This window comes from Enhydra lutris, unplaced genomic scaffold, assembly GCF_002288905.1.
Source record: "Enhydra lutris kenyoni isolate GAN:26980312 unplaced genomic scaffold, ASM228890v2 scaffoldscaffold43, whole genome shotgun sequence".
NCBI lineage: Eukaryota > Metazoa > Chordata > Mammalia > Carnivora > Mustelidae > Enhydra > Enhydra lutris.
Window position 1 is genome coordinate 8060129 of NW_019154127.1, and position 17218 is coordinate 8077346.

Below are 17218 nucleotides of genomic sequence, written 5' to 3' on the forward strand. Positions count from 1 at the left end.
CTTCCCTGAGATTTTGCTTTGGGGAAGGTTTTGAGTTCTTTCTGACATAGTGTATGACGTTTTCCTTCATGCCGTGCAGTTATCGTAAGAACTTAAAGGGTTATGTCATATTTGTTAGGTGAATGTACCATAATCTCTGTCACCTTTTCTTTTTTAGTGTTGAAAACTTTTATTGTTCCTGATTTTTGATTATTTTTAATGATACACTTCTAATGATAAATTTTGTGTTTTCTTTCATGAAAGGGATTTCTGAGATTGAGCATGAGGTATAATAGACCACAAGTGGACCATGAATCAGTACTACATGAAGAAAGGAAAACTGTATAGAAACAATACTTAGTGTTGCAAGGCTAGTGTTTAAGTATACTGTGTACAAATTTGGAGAACATAAATTGAGAAAACAGGAGACTTGAGCAGGAAAAAAGGATGGAAGCTGGCCAGTTCAGTTTGAGAAGACCCATTGAGTGTCTTGATGTGCTGTTGGAGAAGAGCTGAGGAGTGTGGGTAGGAAGAATATTTTGTAGGCTGTGTGTAGCTAGTTCCTGTTTCTTCAGTGTGCGGGAGGAACATCATGAACTTAAGTTGGGATTGAGGAATTTAGCTTAGAATTTGTAACTAAGGATTGAACATTTTCTTGTAGTTTATCATGAGAATTAATCTTTGAAATGGGTAGGTTTCACTGTATTTAGGACTTTTTTCTGCTTAAGAAGGAAATGGTGCTTTAGATAGTATGTTAAAGGTTTTTCCAGAGCTTCATTCCTAAGATTTATTTTAATATTAATTACAGTTTTCTCACCTGTTCTATGTCTCCTGGTCTTATGTGGAAATAAGAGCAATAATACTATGTTAAGATTTGTAGTTTTGATTGAAAGGACAAACCAAGAGAGTAAGTATAACTCTGCTTCTGTACAGCTAGAGAAGTAGTATGCTCGTGTATAAAATTGATTTGCAAAGCCCTGAACAGGGTCCTAGAAGTTGAACATCCACCTCGTGAGGCCAGTGGAATTTGAAGTAGAGGTTGGGAAATGTAAACATTAACAAATAAGTCCTAAGTGTTAAGATTGTGACAGTACGGCCGCTGACAGCCATGCCAGTCATTGTTACAGGATTTCCGTTGGTCACAGAAACTCTAGGTTAAGATTTTAACGTTTAAGATTCTAGGAGGATTTGGTTTCATTACAGAATGCATGTTCCTTTTAGGAAATTTAGAAAATACAAAAGATAAGAATAACAATTTCCCTCAGTTCCTCTCTCCTGAGAGAACTACTATTTACGTCTTGTGGATAACCGGTCAGTTTTTTTTTTTTTTTTTTTTTTAATGTACACAACTATTTCTCTACTTTAAAAAAAAAACAAATGTTATCACATGGTGTCTGCATACTTTTTGTTTGTTTGTTTGTTTTTTACAGGAATTTGACATCACGAGTAGAGAGGCAGGTGGGGGGTGGTTAACAGGATTTTGCATAGTGTTTTATAACTTACTTTTTCTACATAGAACAGTATTTTCCATGTTGTTACTCAACTTTACCAATGCGTTCATTGCACGTCTACTCTTTTTTTTTTTTTTTTAAAGATTTTATTCATCCATTTGACAGACAGAGATCACAAGTAGGCAGAGAGGCAGGCAGAGAGGGAGAGGGAAGCAGGCTCCCGGCTGAGCAGAGAGCCCGACGCGGGGCTCGATCCCAGGACCCTGAGACCATGACCTGAGCGGAAGGCAGAGGCTTTAACCCACTGAGCCACCCAGGCACCCCACACGTCTACTCTTGATGAAATAGAAATGGGAAGCTCATCAAGCAGGAGATAATGTCACAGAGTAACAGTACAACAAATAATTAAAAAATGCAGTGGTGGATCATTGAATACAAATTCAGAGAGGCTGGAGTGACGTAAAGCTGGATGAGGGGGAGTTATGGTTGGTGATCTTGAAGGATGGATAGGATTTACGGAAACAGGTAAAGAAGAGGCAAACTAGGTAGGGAAAATCATTTGAGCATTGGTGCAGAATGGGGTTAAATGGCATTTTATAGAATACCGTCCTAAACTATCTGTCAGGGCATTAAAATTTGATCAAATATTCTTAAGTTATAGAGGGTAAGTTAAATCCAGGTGGAAAGTCACGTGCTTCAGGAAGATACATGTGGCAGCTGTATGCCAGATGAATTAAGACAAGGGATAAGCTGCCTTTAAGTTTGGTAGCTTCCACTCCGGGCAGTGCTCTAAAGTCACTGGGGGGAAGAGGGACTTCTTGGGTTCTTCCACATGCTTCCTAAATCAGTATCTTTGGGTGTGGAGTCTGCAGTCCGGTTTTGAGAACCTCCCATAGTGTTTCTGACACACCACCTGGCCCAGGACATGCTTAGTTCTAGGGACATCTGTAATATCAAGTATGAAATAAGGACCTAGACCAAGGTGATTACAGTGGGCCTGGAGAATAATTAAGGTAGGCATTTTGAAAATGGACAGGATTTAGTGAGACCATGTTGAGTAAAGGAAGAAGCCAGCAGTTTCTCATGAAGTCGCTGGAAGACCGGTGGCAACTGGGGATAAAGATGGGAGGGGGGAGTTACGTGAGGAAGGAGGGGAGGATGTTTCTGAGCCATGGGAAGTTGAGGTAGTCATGGTGCTGTAGGTGACATGTAGCAGCAGTTGGACTAGATACTGAGTTAGAGATTAGTGTAGAGGAAAGAGTAGTTCAGCATTGTTAGTTCAGAGTAAAACTTAGAAATACTTCTTTTGGAGGGCAAGATGGATAGAGAAACGAGTGGAGGGGCTAAGGGATGGAACTGGAGGTAGCCCCTGAGGCTGGGGCTACAAGTGAGAGACATGGGATACTTGGAGGATAACTGATACTCTGAGATACAAGGCCACACACATTTTAAGAATTTTTGAGTTTTTCAAAAGTGTAGTTGGGAAAAATAAGTAAAACTAAACTCATTTACTACTCTTAGTAATAGGCTTGTTGGAGGAAGATGTAAGCTGCTAATAGCAGTGTGTGTTTTTGATTATTTCTGGCCTGGTTATTTTTCTGTATTTTTGAAATGCAAGGATAATTAAAAGCAGTGGTTTCTAAAATTACATATAATTATATATGTATAAAAGTACATACAACCGACTAAGTATATGTGTGCATGCACTTAGGTAAATTAATTATACATAATGTATCTTTTATAAGTAAAATTATATGTGTCTGTGCATATAAATATATATGACCACTCTAGAAAAGTTAGTGCTATCAGAAAGGATGGAGCAGAGTGGTTTTCCATTGTTTTTCTTCTTCTTTCTTTCTTTCTTTCTTTTTTTAAAAGATTTTATTTATTTGAGGAGCGCCTGGGTGGCTCAAGTGGGTTAGGCCTCTGCCTTTGGCTCAGGTCACAATCTCAGGGTCCTGGGATCGAGCCCCGAATGGGACTCTGCTCGACAGGGAGCCTGCTTCCCCCTCTCTTTCTGCCTGCCTCTCTGCCTACCTGTGATCTCTGTCTGTCAGATAAATAATAAAATCTTAAAAAAAAATTATTTGAGATGGAGTGAGAGTGAGCGGTTGAGCGAGAGCAAGAGAGAGAGCACGGGGTGGGCAGAGGGAGAGGGAGAAGCAGGCTCTCCACTGAGCAGGGAACCCAATGCAAGGCTTGATCCCAGGACTCTGGGATCATGACCCGAGCTGACGGCAGACGCTTCGCTGACAGCAGACGCTTCACCGACTGAGCCACGCAGGTGCCCCTCCAGTGGTGCATTCCTTAAAAACTAGAAGGGCTTGCAGGCTGTCGACTGAACATATTCTTCTTTAAGTGTCCTCTGTCTGATAGGAACATATAAATGAATGAGATCAACCCAGATGTTGAGGTTGGGTAGGGAAATGTAACTAGGGATAACACTCCACAGTAGCTCTTGTTCTGATGTGAATCTCAGAGTCCTTGAAGTCATTTAATTCCTTTTAGAAGGTAGGATTGGTTGAATAATAGGAATTTTGAGTACCTTATGTGTAGGTGATGTAAAATGTATCTAAGCAAACACAACAGAGATTCAAAAAGTCTTGGTGTTCCTATTACTTTGCTTTTAATTCCTATTAGCAGATGGGTAAAAGCAGGCTCCAAGCTTCAGAATTTATGGTAGTGAAAAATTGGAAACAACCCAAATATCCCCCAGTAGGTATTTGCTTCAGGTAAACTTGGGTCTGTGTGTAGCGGGGTATTGTACAACCATGAAAGGAGCTGCAGGTGCAGAGTGTTGATGGGAAGATGTGAAATAAACAATAGGAGCAGATGCTCCTTAGGGTATTGGAAGTTTGCGTGACCTTTGGCTCTTTATTCCTATTCAGTTTCTTCTTTACTCCCTTTTTTAACAATAAGGAACTTGTAATGTGTTACAGTCAGAATGGAGTGTGTTTATTTCAGAGAAGTGATGGGAGAAATACTTGAGGTAAATAAAGATTTTATTTATTTATTTGACAGAGATCACAATTAGGCAGAGAGGCAGGCAGAGAGAGGGGGGAAGCAGGCTCCCTGCTGAGCTGAGAGCCCGATGTGGGACTCGATCCCAGGATACTGAGATCATGACCTGAGCCGAAGACAGAGGCTTTAACCCACTGAGCCACCCAGGCGCCCCATAGGTTTTTAATTTTAAATGGAGATGAAGACCATCGTCGAGTTCCAGCTTCAGAACAGCCTGATGGCACACGATTGGGCTGGAACGGTGCCAGCCTGTGCTTTGAGGCCTGCAGTTTGAGTGAGAGTGGGTTGTATTGGTGCATTTGAGGAAGGAGTGCTGACAGGACAGGAGGGGCATTGATTGAGGCAGGCACAGTATGGAGCACAAGGCCAGCTGGGAAGACCTTTCTGAGGTGAATCCAGCACAAGAATTTGCCAAATCGATGTGGTGTAAGCACTAGGAAAGAGGTTCTGGGTGATTAGGGCTCTCCTTGGGAGATGGGGGTCATGTTGACACCTGTCACCCAAGACTGGGAATACAGGAAGGAGAAACAGATTTTTTTATTTTTTCCCTTGTCCTGCCTGGTCTTTCCTCCCCTTTTGGGGGGGCAGGAGAGAAGGGTGAGGAGATAGTAAATTCAATTTAACATGTGCCTGAAAGCATTGGTTTTGGAGTCATTTTGGTTGGATTTGAAATTTTTCTCTTCACCAGTAGTCATGTGTGACTTGGAGCAACTTCACTTCTCTGGGCTTTAGTTTCCTCACCTGTAAAATGGGGATAATAGTATTACTTACCTTATATAACTATTTATGGGGATTAAGTGAATGAAAGTAAATATGTATCCGTTAAAGATAAGACATCTCTTCGGTAATAACTGGGAAACAACAATATCTGGGACATTCAAGCTCGGTTCGCTGGGCCCTTGGAAGTGTGGGCCTGGAACTCTACAGACAGAGGTGGGCCAAGCCAGCTTTTAAAAGTCCGTTTAGTTGCACATTTAACTAAAATAGTGATTAATGTTGAGTTTCATCCAGCTGTTTTAGAAATGAGCCTTCTGGAACCTAGGTTCACTTATGAGGTGTTTCTTAGTATCTATTTTATGTAGTAGTCACTCTTAACAGTGGGAGCTAGGTTCCTAAAATGTTCTGTAGTCTGAGAATTTATGTTCGAGGAGCTCAGAATACAAAAGAATACATATAAATATGTTGGTAGTTGACATATTTTGAATTAGTGACGGGGTAACAGTAATTTACATTTACTGATCATAGCTTACCCCTAACTTTATAGTCTCTCCCCTCTAGTTTTAAAAAGGATATTTGGCAATGCCTTATGTTACACGTAATACGCATAGAGGGCATTTCTGTCCTGTTTTCCTGTATTTATTGTTGTATACAAATACTTAGGGCCTATTTGAGCCCAGATGCAGTCCCAGAGAGGTCAAGTAACTTGGTCCTTGAAGGAGCAAAAATTTGGGGCAACATTTATTTAATCCACTCAGCTCTTAGTTCTTGAAGCTTCTCTTTACTGCTTACTCAGGGTTGTTAGTTTTTTTTTTTTCCCCCACATAATTTCATGAGAAATCACATCTTTCTATTTTCTTTAACACTCATATCAGCTGTTTCCACTTCCAACATGCCATTGGAGTCATATAATTGTAATCCTTTTTTTTTTTTTAAATTTTCTCCAAGGCTTTGGTGCAGTAATGACTTACCTGCTTTTGGTGTCTACCCTCTTTTTAGTTTGTCTCCTTTAATTTTTATGGTAGAGGGAATATATGTATCAGTCTGTTTTGCTGTGATCCAATTTTCTCTGCTAGACTGACTTGAGAGTTTCTTTACCATTCTCCTAAACTGAAGTGCTTTTTACAAATTAATTTACTGCTTAGGAACCTTCTTTTTTGTTTAGGATGGTTGAGGTGAAAGATTGAGTATGGGGTCTTAAAATCAGACCTAGATACATGTAGATTCTTAGATCTTTGAAATTTTCCCATGACTGTTTCAGCGCTTATTAATAAGAGGCATTTTGGTGTGGTAGAAAATACGAGCTTTGGTGTGGGACCAGAGTTCACAAGCTGTGACCTTAGTCCAGGCGGGTTCATCTCTCTGAATTTGCTCTCCCCAGCGATGAAATGGAAATCACACTGCCTGCTTACAGGGATGTTAGGAGAGTAAATGTGTCGGCTTCTCTCAAGTATCTCAGTAGAGTAGTTGGTGCATAGTAAGTGTTCAGCAAATGTTCTTTTCCCTGCAGTTTTACTCAGAATTTCCTTTCATATCCCATTCTGAAGTCTTGTGCTTTTTAAATTTTTTTTTCCTTTTTAATTTTTTTTTACAGCTAGGACTATTTCTAGGGGTTTTGGAGGAGTCCTAAATCATCTTGGTTTTAAGAATTTCACTTGAAATCTCTAGTTAGTGAAAATGCCTTTTCTCTGTATGCCATTTGATCATCTTAGTGGGAATTAGCGTTAATAGAGGTTTTTTTTTCTTGTTAGGTATAAAACCATAGTTTTTTTCTCTTTCTTTTTTGCTTTGACTTCTTTGGCTGTTGTAATTATAGAAACTCTGTTTCTAAAATTGTTCTGTGGAAAAAGAGGACACTTCTGTTGCTTCCTTAATGTTAGTGTAAATGAATAAAAGTTTATAAGGAAAGCCAGTCACAGTATAATTTGTAGATAATCATGTTGTAATTTTAATGCATGGAATCAAGTTGTAGATCTATCAGTTTAGTTTTCCCTGATTTCATTTTTGTAGCTTGTTCTTTTTTGGGAGTGGGTAGCTTATTCTTAAATTGGCATCTTCTAAACTATCTGATTGTCCCTTTAAATACTATTGTGCGTTAAATTTTTTTTAATGTGGATTAAATTTTTAAATCTTGAAATATACATGCAAGACTATACAAAACCTGTAAAATTAAAAGAGTAAAAAACAGCTGTGTGCTTCGCCAGTTTAAGAAATAGAACAGTACCTATAAGTATTACTGAAGCCTGTATCATACTGATTATTTTTACCTGCTGCTTGTCATACTTACCTACTAATTTAGTTATTTTGAAGCTCCATATAATTTCTAGTTTTATGTCATTATAAAACATTGTGACATGAGAGAAAACGTCACAGCTACCATTTAGTTCATTAACTCCTGAGTTAATCTGGATTTGCCATATCATGCTAATGCATTCATTTCTATCACTGTTTTGCCAATCTTCATCTTTGAGGATTAGCATTAATTATATAAATCTCGGTCCATCACTGCTTTTAATTAGTTGTCTCCATGTTCTCCCCCTCTCTCCTTCACCCCCCGCCCCACCCCGCCCAACTGTAGAGACAGGTGCCAGGAGACTGAATCTGATACCTATGGGGGAATTCCAGGCGTTTAAACTCAGCCTGTTGAAATTTTCTCCCTGCTGCTATAGGTTGTTACTACTGTTATGCACTAATTTTCAGACAACTAAAAAATGCTTTGTAGGTTTAGCTTTAAAAACCAGTTAAGCTCAGTTTCTAGATTGTTTGTAGACTGTTATATTGCCTTTGGCAAAATGTGAGCTGAAGCATACAGCAAATGATTTAGAGGATTATAGGAGGTTCCTGTGGTAAGGATAGTAGATGCTTTTCATTAGCATCTAATTTAGCTCTGTAATTGTGAATGACTCCATTTGTGGGGGGAAAGGTTAAAAATTCACTGTAGATTTTTCTCAGAAAAATTTAGAATATGATGGATTTTTAGTCTTCTTTAGAAAATTGTATTTATAGTTTGCAAAGTACATTTGGTGTTTGCTGTTACCTGCTTATTGTCATAAAACACTGACCTGATATAAACATTTTTTTTTTTTTGAAAAGTGAGCAGCCTAAAGGATATATGGAATTATCACTAGAATCTTAATTTAAAGCAGCCCAAGGTCAAGACTTAAGGAGTTTTAGCGTTGCTCAGTAGATGATGGTTTAGTTGCTGCATATGTCAACAGCAAGTTTTGTAACTTGTAGCTTTGCTTTACCCTTTGCTAAAGGCTACTTTTCAGATGAGTAGTGAGGAATGGATGACTTTTCTAAAAGATGTCCTTTTTAGGTTCAGACAGTCTTGATGCATGCTTCTTCTGACCCTCAGTCACATGTACTCTCCTTTGTGCCACCGGCCCACTTATATTCTTACCTTTAGATATTTTGTACAGTAAGGATAATCTGCTAATTTCTAACTGCTTTTAATAGGATAAAAAATCTAATGGTTTATCTGATTCTGCTTTTTTCTTATGAAGTCCTTTGGTATCAGCAGTATCTATGCTGTTGAAACCATTCAAGTTGGCAAAGTGTAGATAGATAGCATTGTAAGTAACATTTTATAGGTGAAGAATGGGATGTTGAGAACCTAAAAGATTTGATAATATATAATTCATAGCTAGAGATTTAATTCACATTTTCTGTCCCCATGGTCCATGCTAGAATGGTAAAGATGATTTATGGGAGAAAAATGGATAGAAAACTGTGTCTTTGAAGTAAAAATCATTACTCCCGAGAGTTCAAATACTGTTACTCTTTGGAATAAAACTGTTTTGATGTAGTACTTTAGTGTTCATTCATCCACCCATCTGTCCACACAACCCCCAGAATGGGTATCAGTTGGTCCCACGTCTAAGGTTTTACCATAGCATCTAAACTGGAAACATGCTTCTTTAGGAATGGGATCTGGAATATAGGTAATGATTTTAGACACAGGCAGTTCCTAAGTTACAGATAATTCATACATTTACATCCTTGTCCCTGAGCTGCACTTCCAGTTACTGCTCTTTGGAGTACAAACGTCCAGCTTTTAAAGAAGCTGGGAGTGCACAAATGGAGAAATGAATGAAGAGCAGAAATATTTTGGGGCAATAAATACACATTTGAATCTGTATTATGACCATTTCCTAAAAATGTTTTTCTTCAAGCTACCTTGGTCATTGTAAACTTTACAATGTGATTAGAATTCTACCAGTTAGGAGTTCATTTGGACTAACTAGTAGCATCCTTATTGAGAATTGTAGACATGAAAGTAAATTATTTCAGTCCACTTGATTTCTTTCTATCACATACCTGAAGTGAGGTAATAAGAGTTTTTTATGGTAATTTAGGAATACAGGTCTACTTAGGAGAAAGGATTACAAAGCTGGATGATTGGGATTCCCTAAGGTAAAATTTAGGGAATTAGAGACATCAGGAGTTGAGTACTAACAAAGGAAAACAACCTATTTTAGACTTTGTTCAGAGAGAGAGGATCTAGAATTGGTTACTTTCTGTATTTTCAGTGGTCCCCAGTGCCCATGATCAGTAATGTCTTTTGGTATCAGTAAGTTTCTTTTGGCTGGCTTGGGAACTTGACCAACATAAGCAACATTGTTTCATTAATAATATTTATTGAATCCCATAGTATCAATATAAAAAGTACATTTTTAGGCTGAATATAAATAAGTTGGGTTGTAGCCTGTGCTTGTCCTAGTCTCTTATCACTTACTCTCAGTTGATAACAACATTCAGGTTGTTTTTGTTTTCCCATCAGTCATTATAAATTTTGCTGGTCATTTGTGAAATACCAGTGGAAGCAGTAAGTAGGAAGTACAGTGAAAGGCTTACAGTAAAGTAGAAGCCACTTGGCAGAGCAAAAGAGGGCTTGTGGGCTTGGGGGAGCAGTTACGAGCAGTGTCTCAGAACTTAATTTACAAATAACATTTGGCAGATTGATATGTTATCCTTCTTGTAAAGCAGCTTGCATTGCCTCTGCTTACCTGATAGTAAGCCATGATGAAAAGTGACTTCATATTCATACTGATTTGTGAATTGGTGGATATTAGAAAATGTAAATTTTTCCCAGATACTTATATAGAATAGTGGAATATTGACCCCTTAGTTCTTACCTAGAAATGCCTGTAGTTTTGTTGGTAGTAGGCAGTTTTTGAAACCTTTTCTTCCTGACAGTTGAATACTTTACATTTTATATATATAATTGATTGTCATTAATGGAAATTATTTTCAAGTAAGCATAAATAAATGTTAGTAAACAAATTTGCAGATAATTTTATCTCTGTTTTGGGGATTGTAGTTGCATTAGATGTTCCTCAATAGGGGTAATTGTCTTGCATCCTTATCTCTTATCATAATCTGTTTTTCTTCACACAGTGTTATAGTTTTGCTGCTGGACTCTTCCCTCCCTCCCCCCACCCCATCAGGATGATATGAGACTTGAAAGAAGACGATGCATACAGGTGACTCAAGTTTTGAAATACAGTAAAGCTGTGGCTATCTGAGCGAATGTGGGAACTGGTGCTATATTTTGAATGCGGGAGCTTTCTGGTAAACAGCATTAGTGGGGGGAATTCTATTTAGATCAATATATACAAAGTTAGTTGGGATATTTAATAAATGACTTTGGGAATCCGTTTGATAATTAGTGACTTACAGTGTGGTATTAATACAAGTACAGCACAGTGATTGTTAGGATTGCGGGTCTTGACCTTTTTGAAAGTGGTTGGTTGGCTAATACTTTTGTGAGAATTGAAGCGTTTCTGTTTAAAATAAAAAATAAAAATTCACTAATATTCACCTTTATGGTTGAATGTGTGTGTCCTTCAGATCCCCATTAAAATAGAGCAAATCTTTTAAAGGCATGTGGAGTAGGTGTTAGTAGTGTATCTAATATAAGACTGACAATTACATTAAGGGTATTACACCCATGTGTATGATTCCTTGGAATAATATGGCCTGGGATTTTGTTTTTTCTTCCCTTGTTCCCTCCTTCATCCTTTCCTCCATCCCTCTCTCTTTTCTTTCTTCCCTTTCTCCTTTCCTTTCATCTTTTTGTTATTTGTATTTATGCAGGAGAAGCATTATAAAGGCATTTTGGAAAGAAGTTTTGGGATTGCTTTATTTTTAGTTGAGGTGATCTTAGTGATGGAAAATGGGAAATTGGAAGCTAGCTCATCTGTGACTATGTTCGGACTCTTGAAAATACAGGGTAGCTAATGGATAATGTGTTAACTTTCAAACTTGTATGTTCCTTAAATCAGGCTGATTGTGAGGTGTTTTGTTTAACTAAATAGTTTATATCTGCAGACTTTGTCAGGATAGTCTTAATTGGATTATATTTATAAACTGTTCGAAAATGTGGTCTTTAACTGGAAAAGAAGTAACTACATAAACCTCATATAGATATTTAATTATATTATTGGTGTAGCTGTTAAAGTTTTTGTGACTAGTTTTTCTTTTTGGTGCTTTGTTTTCTAAAGGAAAAATTTACCTTTTTGACTTAAGAGTGGGAATTAAAAACATTCTCTACTATTTTGAATGAAGGTATATGTTTGAGTATATTTTTAAGTTAAATTATAGATCAAATAATATTTTACATCCATGAGGGTTTCAAAGAATTTGATGGTAATTTCTTTTTTAAGTAAAAGGTGATTGAGTCATCCTCTGTGCTCTGTCTCTCAAATGGGCACATGTGTGTCTGCCTGCGCAAACTAGAGCTGTGCCAGGTATGCATTCTGGCCGAGTAGCTGAGAAAGTGAACACGATGCTGAGGCTGAATCGCACCATCGTAGTGAAATAAATAGGAATATTTACAGAGAAATATTTTAGAATTTTATGAAAATTTTGTTGTCAGATTTTTAAGTTTGACCTTTTGGTGCAGGAACAATATCTCAGCACTGTCAGCTCCCGGATTGCTCGTTGGGCACTATACTGCACATTGGCTATACCAAGTAGATGCTCACTTTCAGCTGAGGTCAGTAGAGGAACAAAGTGTTTTTGGGGTTATCTCATAGATTGATCCATGGATATTAATGATCTTGGAGATTTTCTCTAGTGAAATTTGGAGGTGGCACAGTTGCTGTTTTATTTCTACTTTAATTTTTAATGATATGAAGCATTCCTAAATAGCTCTTTTTCAGGAAAGGCTTATGGATGAAATGAAATATCTAAAGAGTGAATACCATTTATAAAGGTTACCTAGTTAATTTTATGAGTTCCAGGAGACCAAAAAAAAAATTCTACAAAGATTGGATTTATGATATAACCCAGTCTCTCTAATTTGGCCTTGTATTCTTTAAAAACTGTCAACATTTATTGGCTTATAAAGGAAAAAAAACTCAAGAAGGAATATCTAGCTTTCTCTAATATATGTATTAGCTCTTGGTGTATTTCCCTTTTAACAGTTTGCAAATTAATAATTGTTTTTGAACATAAAATTAGCAGCTGTCCTAATCATCATTAATTAATGCAGCAGTTTGCTCTTGTACTACTGTGCACACATTTTATTATACTTCAGCTGATAGAACTTTAACACATAAACGCTCATAAGGAGTTTTTCAGTGAGAGTTATTTCTAGAATGCTTATGCATACTTGAAAGTGAATAATATTCTGTTTTCCCTGGGCTTTTGTGGTACTGACTTTATGTTGGTTAGACGTGATGATACCCTCCTCTCTCATATCATTTCTTCGATTAAGTGCAGGTACAGAGGTGCCAGAGAGCATGTTGAAGTAGGTATTGACTAATGATTGGTCTTTCAAAAGCAAAAGCTTTAATAATAAGATTTTTACTGAACACCAAGCCACAGTCCAACTTTGATGCATCTCTAATACTTGTGTATATAGGTATTCTTGTACTTGTTTAATTTGTGGTGGTTTTTGCATATTTAAAAATAAGAATATAAATAAAGTTAAATTGGATTATTTTTAAATTTTTGGATGAAAAATTATTTGTGACCAAACATTTATTTGGTTAATTTGTACCAGGTACTATAATGTATGTATATGTATGTAATATATATATAATACATGATATGTGTGTTCTGTTCACAAGGGTCCTCCTGCTTAGGAATCTAGGAGCACAGTTTATTTGGAGGAGGGGGCAGATACATAAGAAATGATTTAGTGGATATTTATGATAAGTTTTTAAGACTTATGTATTGAATTTAAGGCACCTAGAGCAAAAACAGAAAATACTCTTTGGTTAATAGCATTCACAATACTGGCCTCACCTGACATCCGCATGCCCTTGTTATCAGAATCTACATTTGTGTCCCACTCCTTTCTCCTGAGCTCCAGATTCTGGCTGCCTCCTGGATGTCTCTTCTGCACACACCCTTTCACTCCCGTTCATTCCTGTTAGAGATGAGTGACATTCTACCTAAGCATACCATTATCCTGGGAACCTAGTAGCATTTTTTACACTTTTGAACTAAGAGGTAACCAGATTTCATTTGTTTAAAGGATGTAGAATGACTTATTTCTGAGATTGCATTTGTAAGATGCACTGCCTCAGAGATTACTGTGTATATTAACATAAAATCTCTTGTATTTTTTTCAGTTTACTTGATAAAAGGAACTCCCCACCCTTTTATTTGTTATTTGTGCTCATTAGCATCCAATGGAATGTACTTTCTGAAAAGCTGTGGGATATAGCAGTTGATGCCATTCTTTATTTTGTTGACATGGGCTTCTTTAACAAATAAAATTGTCTTTGAACATCAATGATAAGCTAGTCACTTTAAAACTTGAAATAGTTCTAGAACATAAAGAAATACCACTTTTTTAGGAGGAATGCATTGGAAATTTATTTTTTTTTTATTTTTTTATTTTTTTTAAAGATTTTATTTATTTATTTGACAGACAGAGATCACAAGCAGGCAGAGAGGCAGGCAGAGAGAGAGGAGGAAGCAGGCTCCTTGCTGAGCAGAGAGCCCGATGTGGGGCTTGATCCCAGGACCCTGAGATCATGACCTGAGCCGAAGGCAGCGGCTTAACCCACTGAGCCACCCAGGCGCCCCGGAAATTTATTTTAAATTGTGCCGATTCGTTCATAGAGTTCTTATTGTATTTCTTTTTTTAAAAAGATTTATTTATTTATTTATTTGACTGACAGAGATCACAAGCAGGCAGAGAGAGAGAGGGAAGCAGGCTCCCCGCCAAGCAGAGAGCCTGATGCGGGGCTCGATCCCAGGACTCTGGGATCACGACCTGAACTGAAGGCAGAGGCTTTAACCCACTGAACCACCCAGGCGCCCCCGTATTTCTTAAATGTATGAATTTAAGTGCTTAAAATTAATACGGCAGAATTTAAAATTTTAGATTCTCTAATTTATTTTTAAAATGTGAGTTTTATAGGGCAAGGTTTGCATAGTTGAGCTGTCAGAGAAGTATAGTATATCACTACAGAACAGTTAGAAGCCAGATCTGTAAATTTCAGAAAAGAACGTTCAGATCTCACTCAGATGCAGGGTGTGTTGGGTGTGTACCTTTAAATATTTGGCACATCTTGCCGATTGACTCCTTTTGGAATTGTTCTTCACACGGGCCTGTGCATCTGGTCTTTATGTGTTTTCCACTCATTTCTGAACCCAGGGCTATCAGATTCCATTCTAATAATTCAGCAGATTTATTGTTTTTGGTGAATGATAAACCCATTGGATTTATTTTTGCTCTCAGGCTTTTACTTTTTCTCCTTGTTTATTAAGTAATACACAGTCACTGAAAAAATTTGGAAATTTATAGGAATATAGATAAGTAGAAGGAAATATACCCAAAGTTCTGTGTACTTCACTCTGGCACATTCTCTGTCAGTTTTTGGTTTTCTGTGCCATTTTTGACACTCAGGATGGTATGCTTGGGTTAGAATGTATTTTATATTATTTGTATTTTCTCTTTTTTTGGCTTAGCATTATATCATAAGTATTTCCCTTTGTCATCAAAACCTGTAGTGGTCTGCTGTCATTTTAAACGGGAGCCAGTGTAGAGCATTCAGAACCATAACTGTCTTTTGAGGGTGAATTACTTCTAGAAACTCATTTTAAAGTGTGCTGATTTGAGACTCTTTGATAATATGATCATTTACTAGTTAAGTTTGGGTTTTTTTTATTAGACATTGTTATTTTTAAAAATTTTCCTTTCCGTTTTTTTAAAACACTAACATCTGTTCATAAATGTTTGGTTGTATGTTAAGTTACTTTTTTATAATTGATTCCTAGGAGTGTAAATACTGGGTTATAGGGTTTGGAAAATTTTAAGGCCCTTGATAACAACTTTTCAGGAAACTTTTTGTTGATATGTACCAGTTTACACTCACTAGTGTTACATAAATGTGTGTTTTCTAATATATCTTTGTGAGCATTGAGTATTATAGTTAAAAATAACTCTCTAATTCACTTGGCAAAAAGAAGAATCTCCTATTTTGGGAAATAGAAAAGTAATAGTATACTCAGTGGAGGAAAGAGTTCCCAGTGCTTCCAAAATGTGTAATAAAGTAAGTGGTGCCTGGCTGGCACATTTAGAAGAGAATGTGACTCTTGATCTCAGGGAGGTGAGTTCGAGCCCCATGTCAGGTGTAGAGAATACTTAAATAAAACTTAAAAAAGGAATAAAAGAATGCATAAAGTAATCAATAAACCTAACACCTTGGTAGATACTCTCCTTCCAGGATTATTTCTTTCTCGCAAATCATTTTTAGTTAATGCCTTTATAGCATTTGCATACATTTGCTTACTGTTTTTTTGTTCCACCTGGTCTGACAGTTCCTCGAGTTCAGAGCGAGGTGGCTTCTCTTTCTTGTATGCCCCGTGTCTTTGTAGCAGGGTTCTTGGGACATAAAGGTGGCTCAATGTATCCTGCCAGAAAGAGCAATTTTTGCCATCTTGACCCCTAAAAATATCTTAATGTGAATGCTCTAATAAATTTCTTAAAACGGTTTTAAGACATCCACATTATTTTCCTCTTATATTTCATATTTTAATTATTTCAGCCTCTAATTTTTAAGTGGAAGCAATTAATGATTGCATCCTGTTCATATCACATAAGAGAACATATGATATGTGTGGAAATGAATGGGAAACCCAGGGTTAGCCACATTGCAAAGTTGCATTTCTTAGTCTTTAGTGCCTTTATTCTAAAGTGAAAGCAAATAAATTCATATTTGTTAATATTAGATTTTCGGGATACCTACTAAATGGACCTCCAAAAGAATGTTTGAGCTCTAAGAAGATGATAGCAGGGCATAGGTTTTTGAATCTCTACAGTTTTCTCTAAAAACAGGGTAGCTAGAACAGCAAAACCAAAAACTCATGTTCAGCGGCCTCTACAAGATTAGGTGAACGGTATCCCCACAGACCCTAATATAAGTGGGTGGGAGCAAGTCCCCAATAACTACAAGACCTGCATGATGTCATCATTTGTATGGAAGGATGCAGAAGGAAGCAGCAGGCTATCAGAAAGGCCTGAGAACAAGAGAGAACCTCAAGATAGCCAACAAAACTCCCTGCAGAGTGTGTCAAGCAAGTTTGAGGACAGCAGCAGAGACTAAGAGGTTTCTCATTTCCCAGGATACAAGGGGCGCACAGGAGTTCTTTGGGGTCAGAGCTGTCTCGTCCCTATGAACTTGGAAAGCCAGTTGAAGCTCCCTTCCTGGCCAAAGCCTCACACCTCAGGAGACACTGCTGGGAATAGAATCCACATTAAGCAGGGTGGAGGCAGGGGAGGCAAAGGGAAAAAGGTCAGATGAAGTGGGAGAAGGGGAACACACAGGAGATCTCATTTATGAGGCTGTATTTCAGTACCTTTCATAAAAACGAGAAAGACTGTTACTAAACAGAAAAGCTAGCTCCTCCAGTTTTCTAGAAGTTTTTTTATTTTATGTGAAAATGAGCAACAGACAAGGATCATAGATTTCCCACAGAGGGTTTTTTATTTTGTTTTGTTCTGTTTTGTTTTTGAGAGACAGCAGGCACATGAGAGAGCATAAGGAAGGGGAGCTGGAGAGGGAGAAGCAGGGAGCCTGAGGTGG

The 17218-nt window shown here is 37.5% G+C and overlaps 1 protein-coding gene across 2 annotated transcripts in view; it reads left to right on the forward strand.

Moving 5' to 3' along the window:
- Positions 1–17218, forward strand: part of LOC111155683 (dual specificity tyrosine phosphorylation regulated kinase 1A) — a 146408-nt gene that overhangs the window by 42359 nt on the left and 86831 nt on the right. For both annotated transcript variants that reach the window (XM_022515976.1, XM_022515977.1), the window contains exon 2: positions 10569–10654. In XM_022515976.1, coding sequence (XP_022371684.1) covers positions 10645–10654 — 10 coding nt within the window. In that variant the 5' untranslated portion in view covers positions 10569–10644. The remainder of the gene's footprint in view (positions 1–10568; positions 10655–17218) is intronic.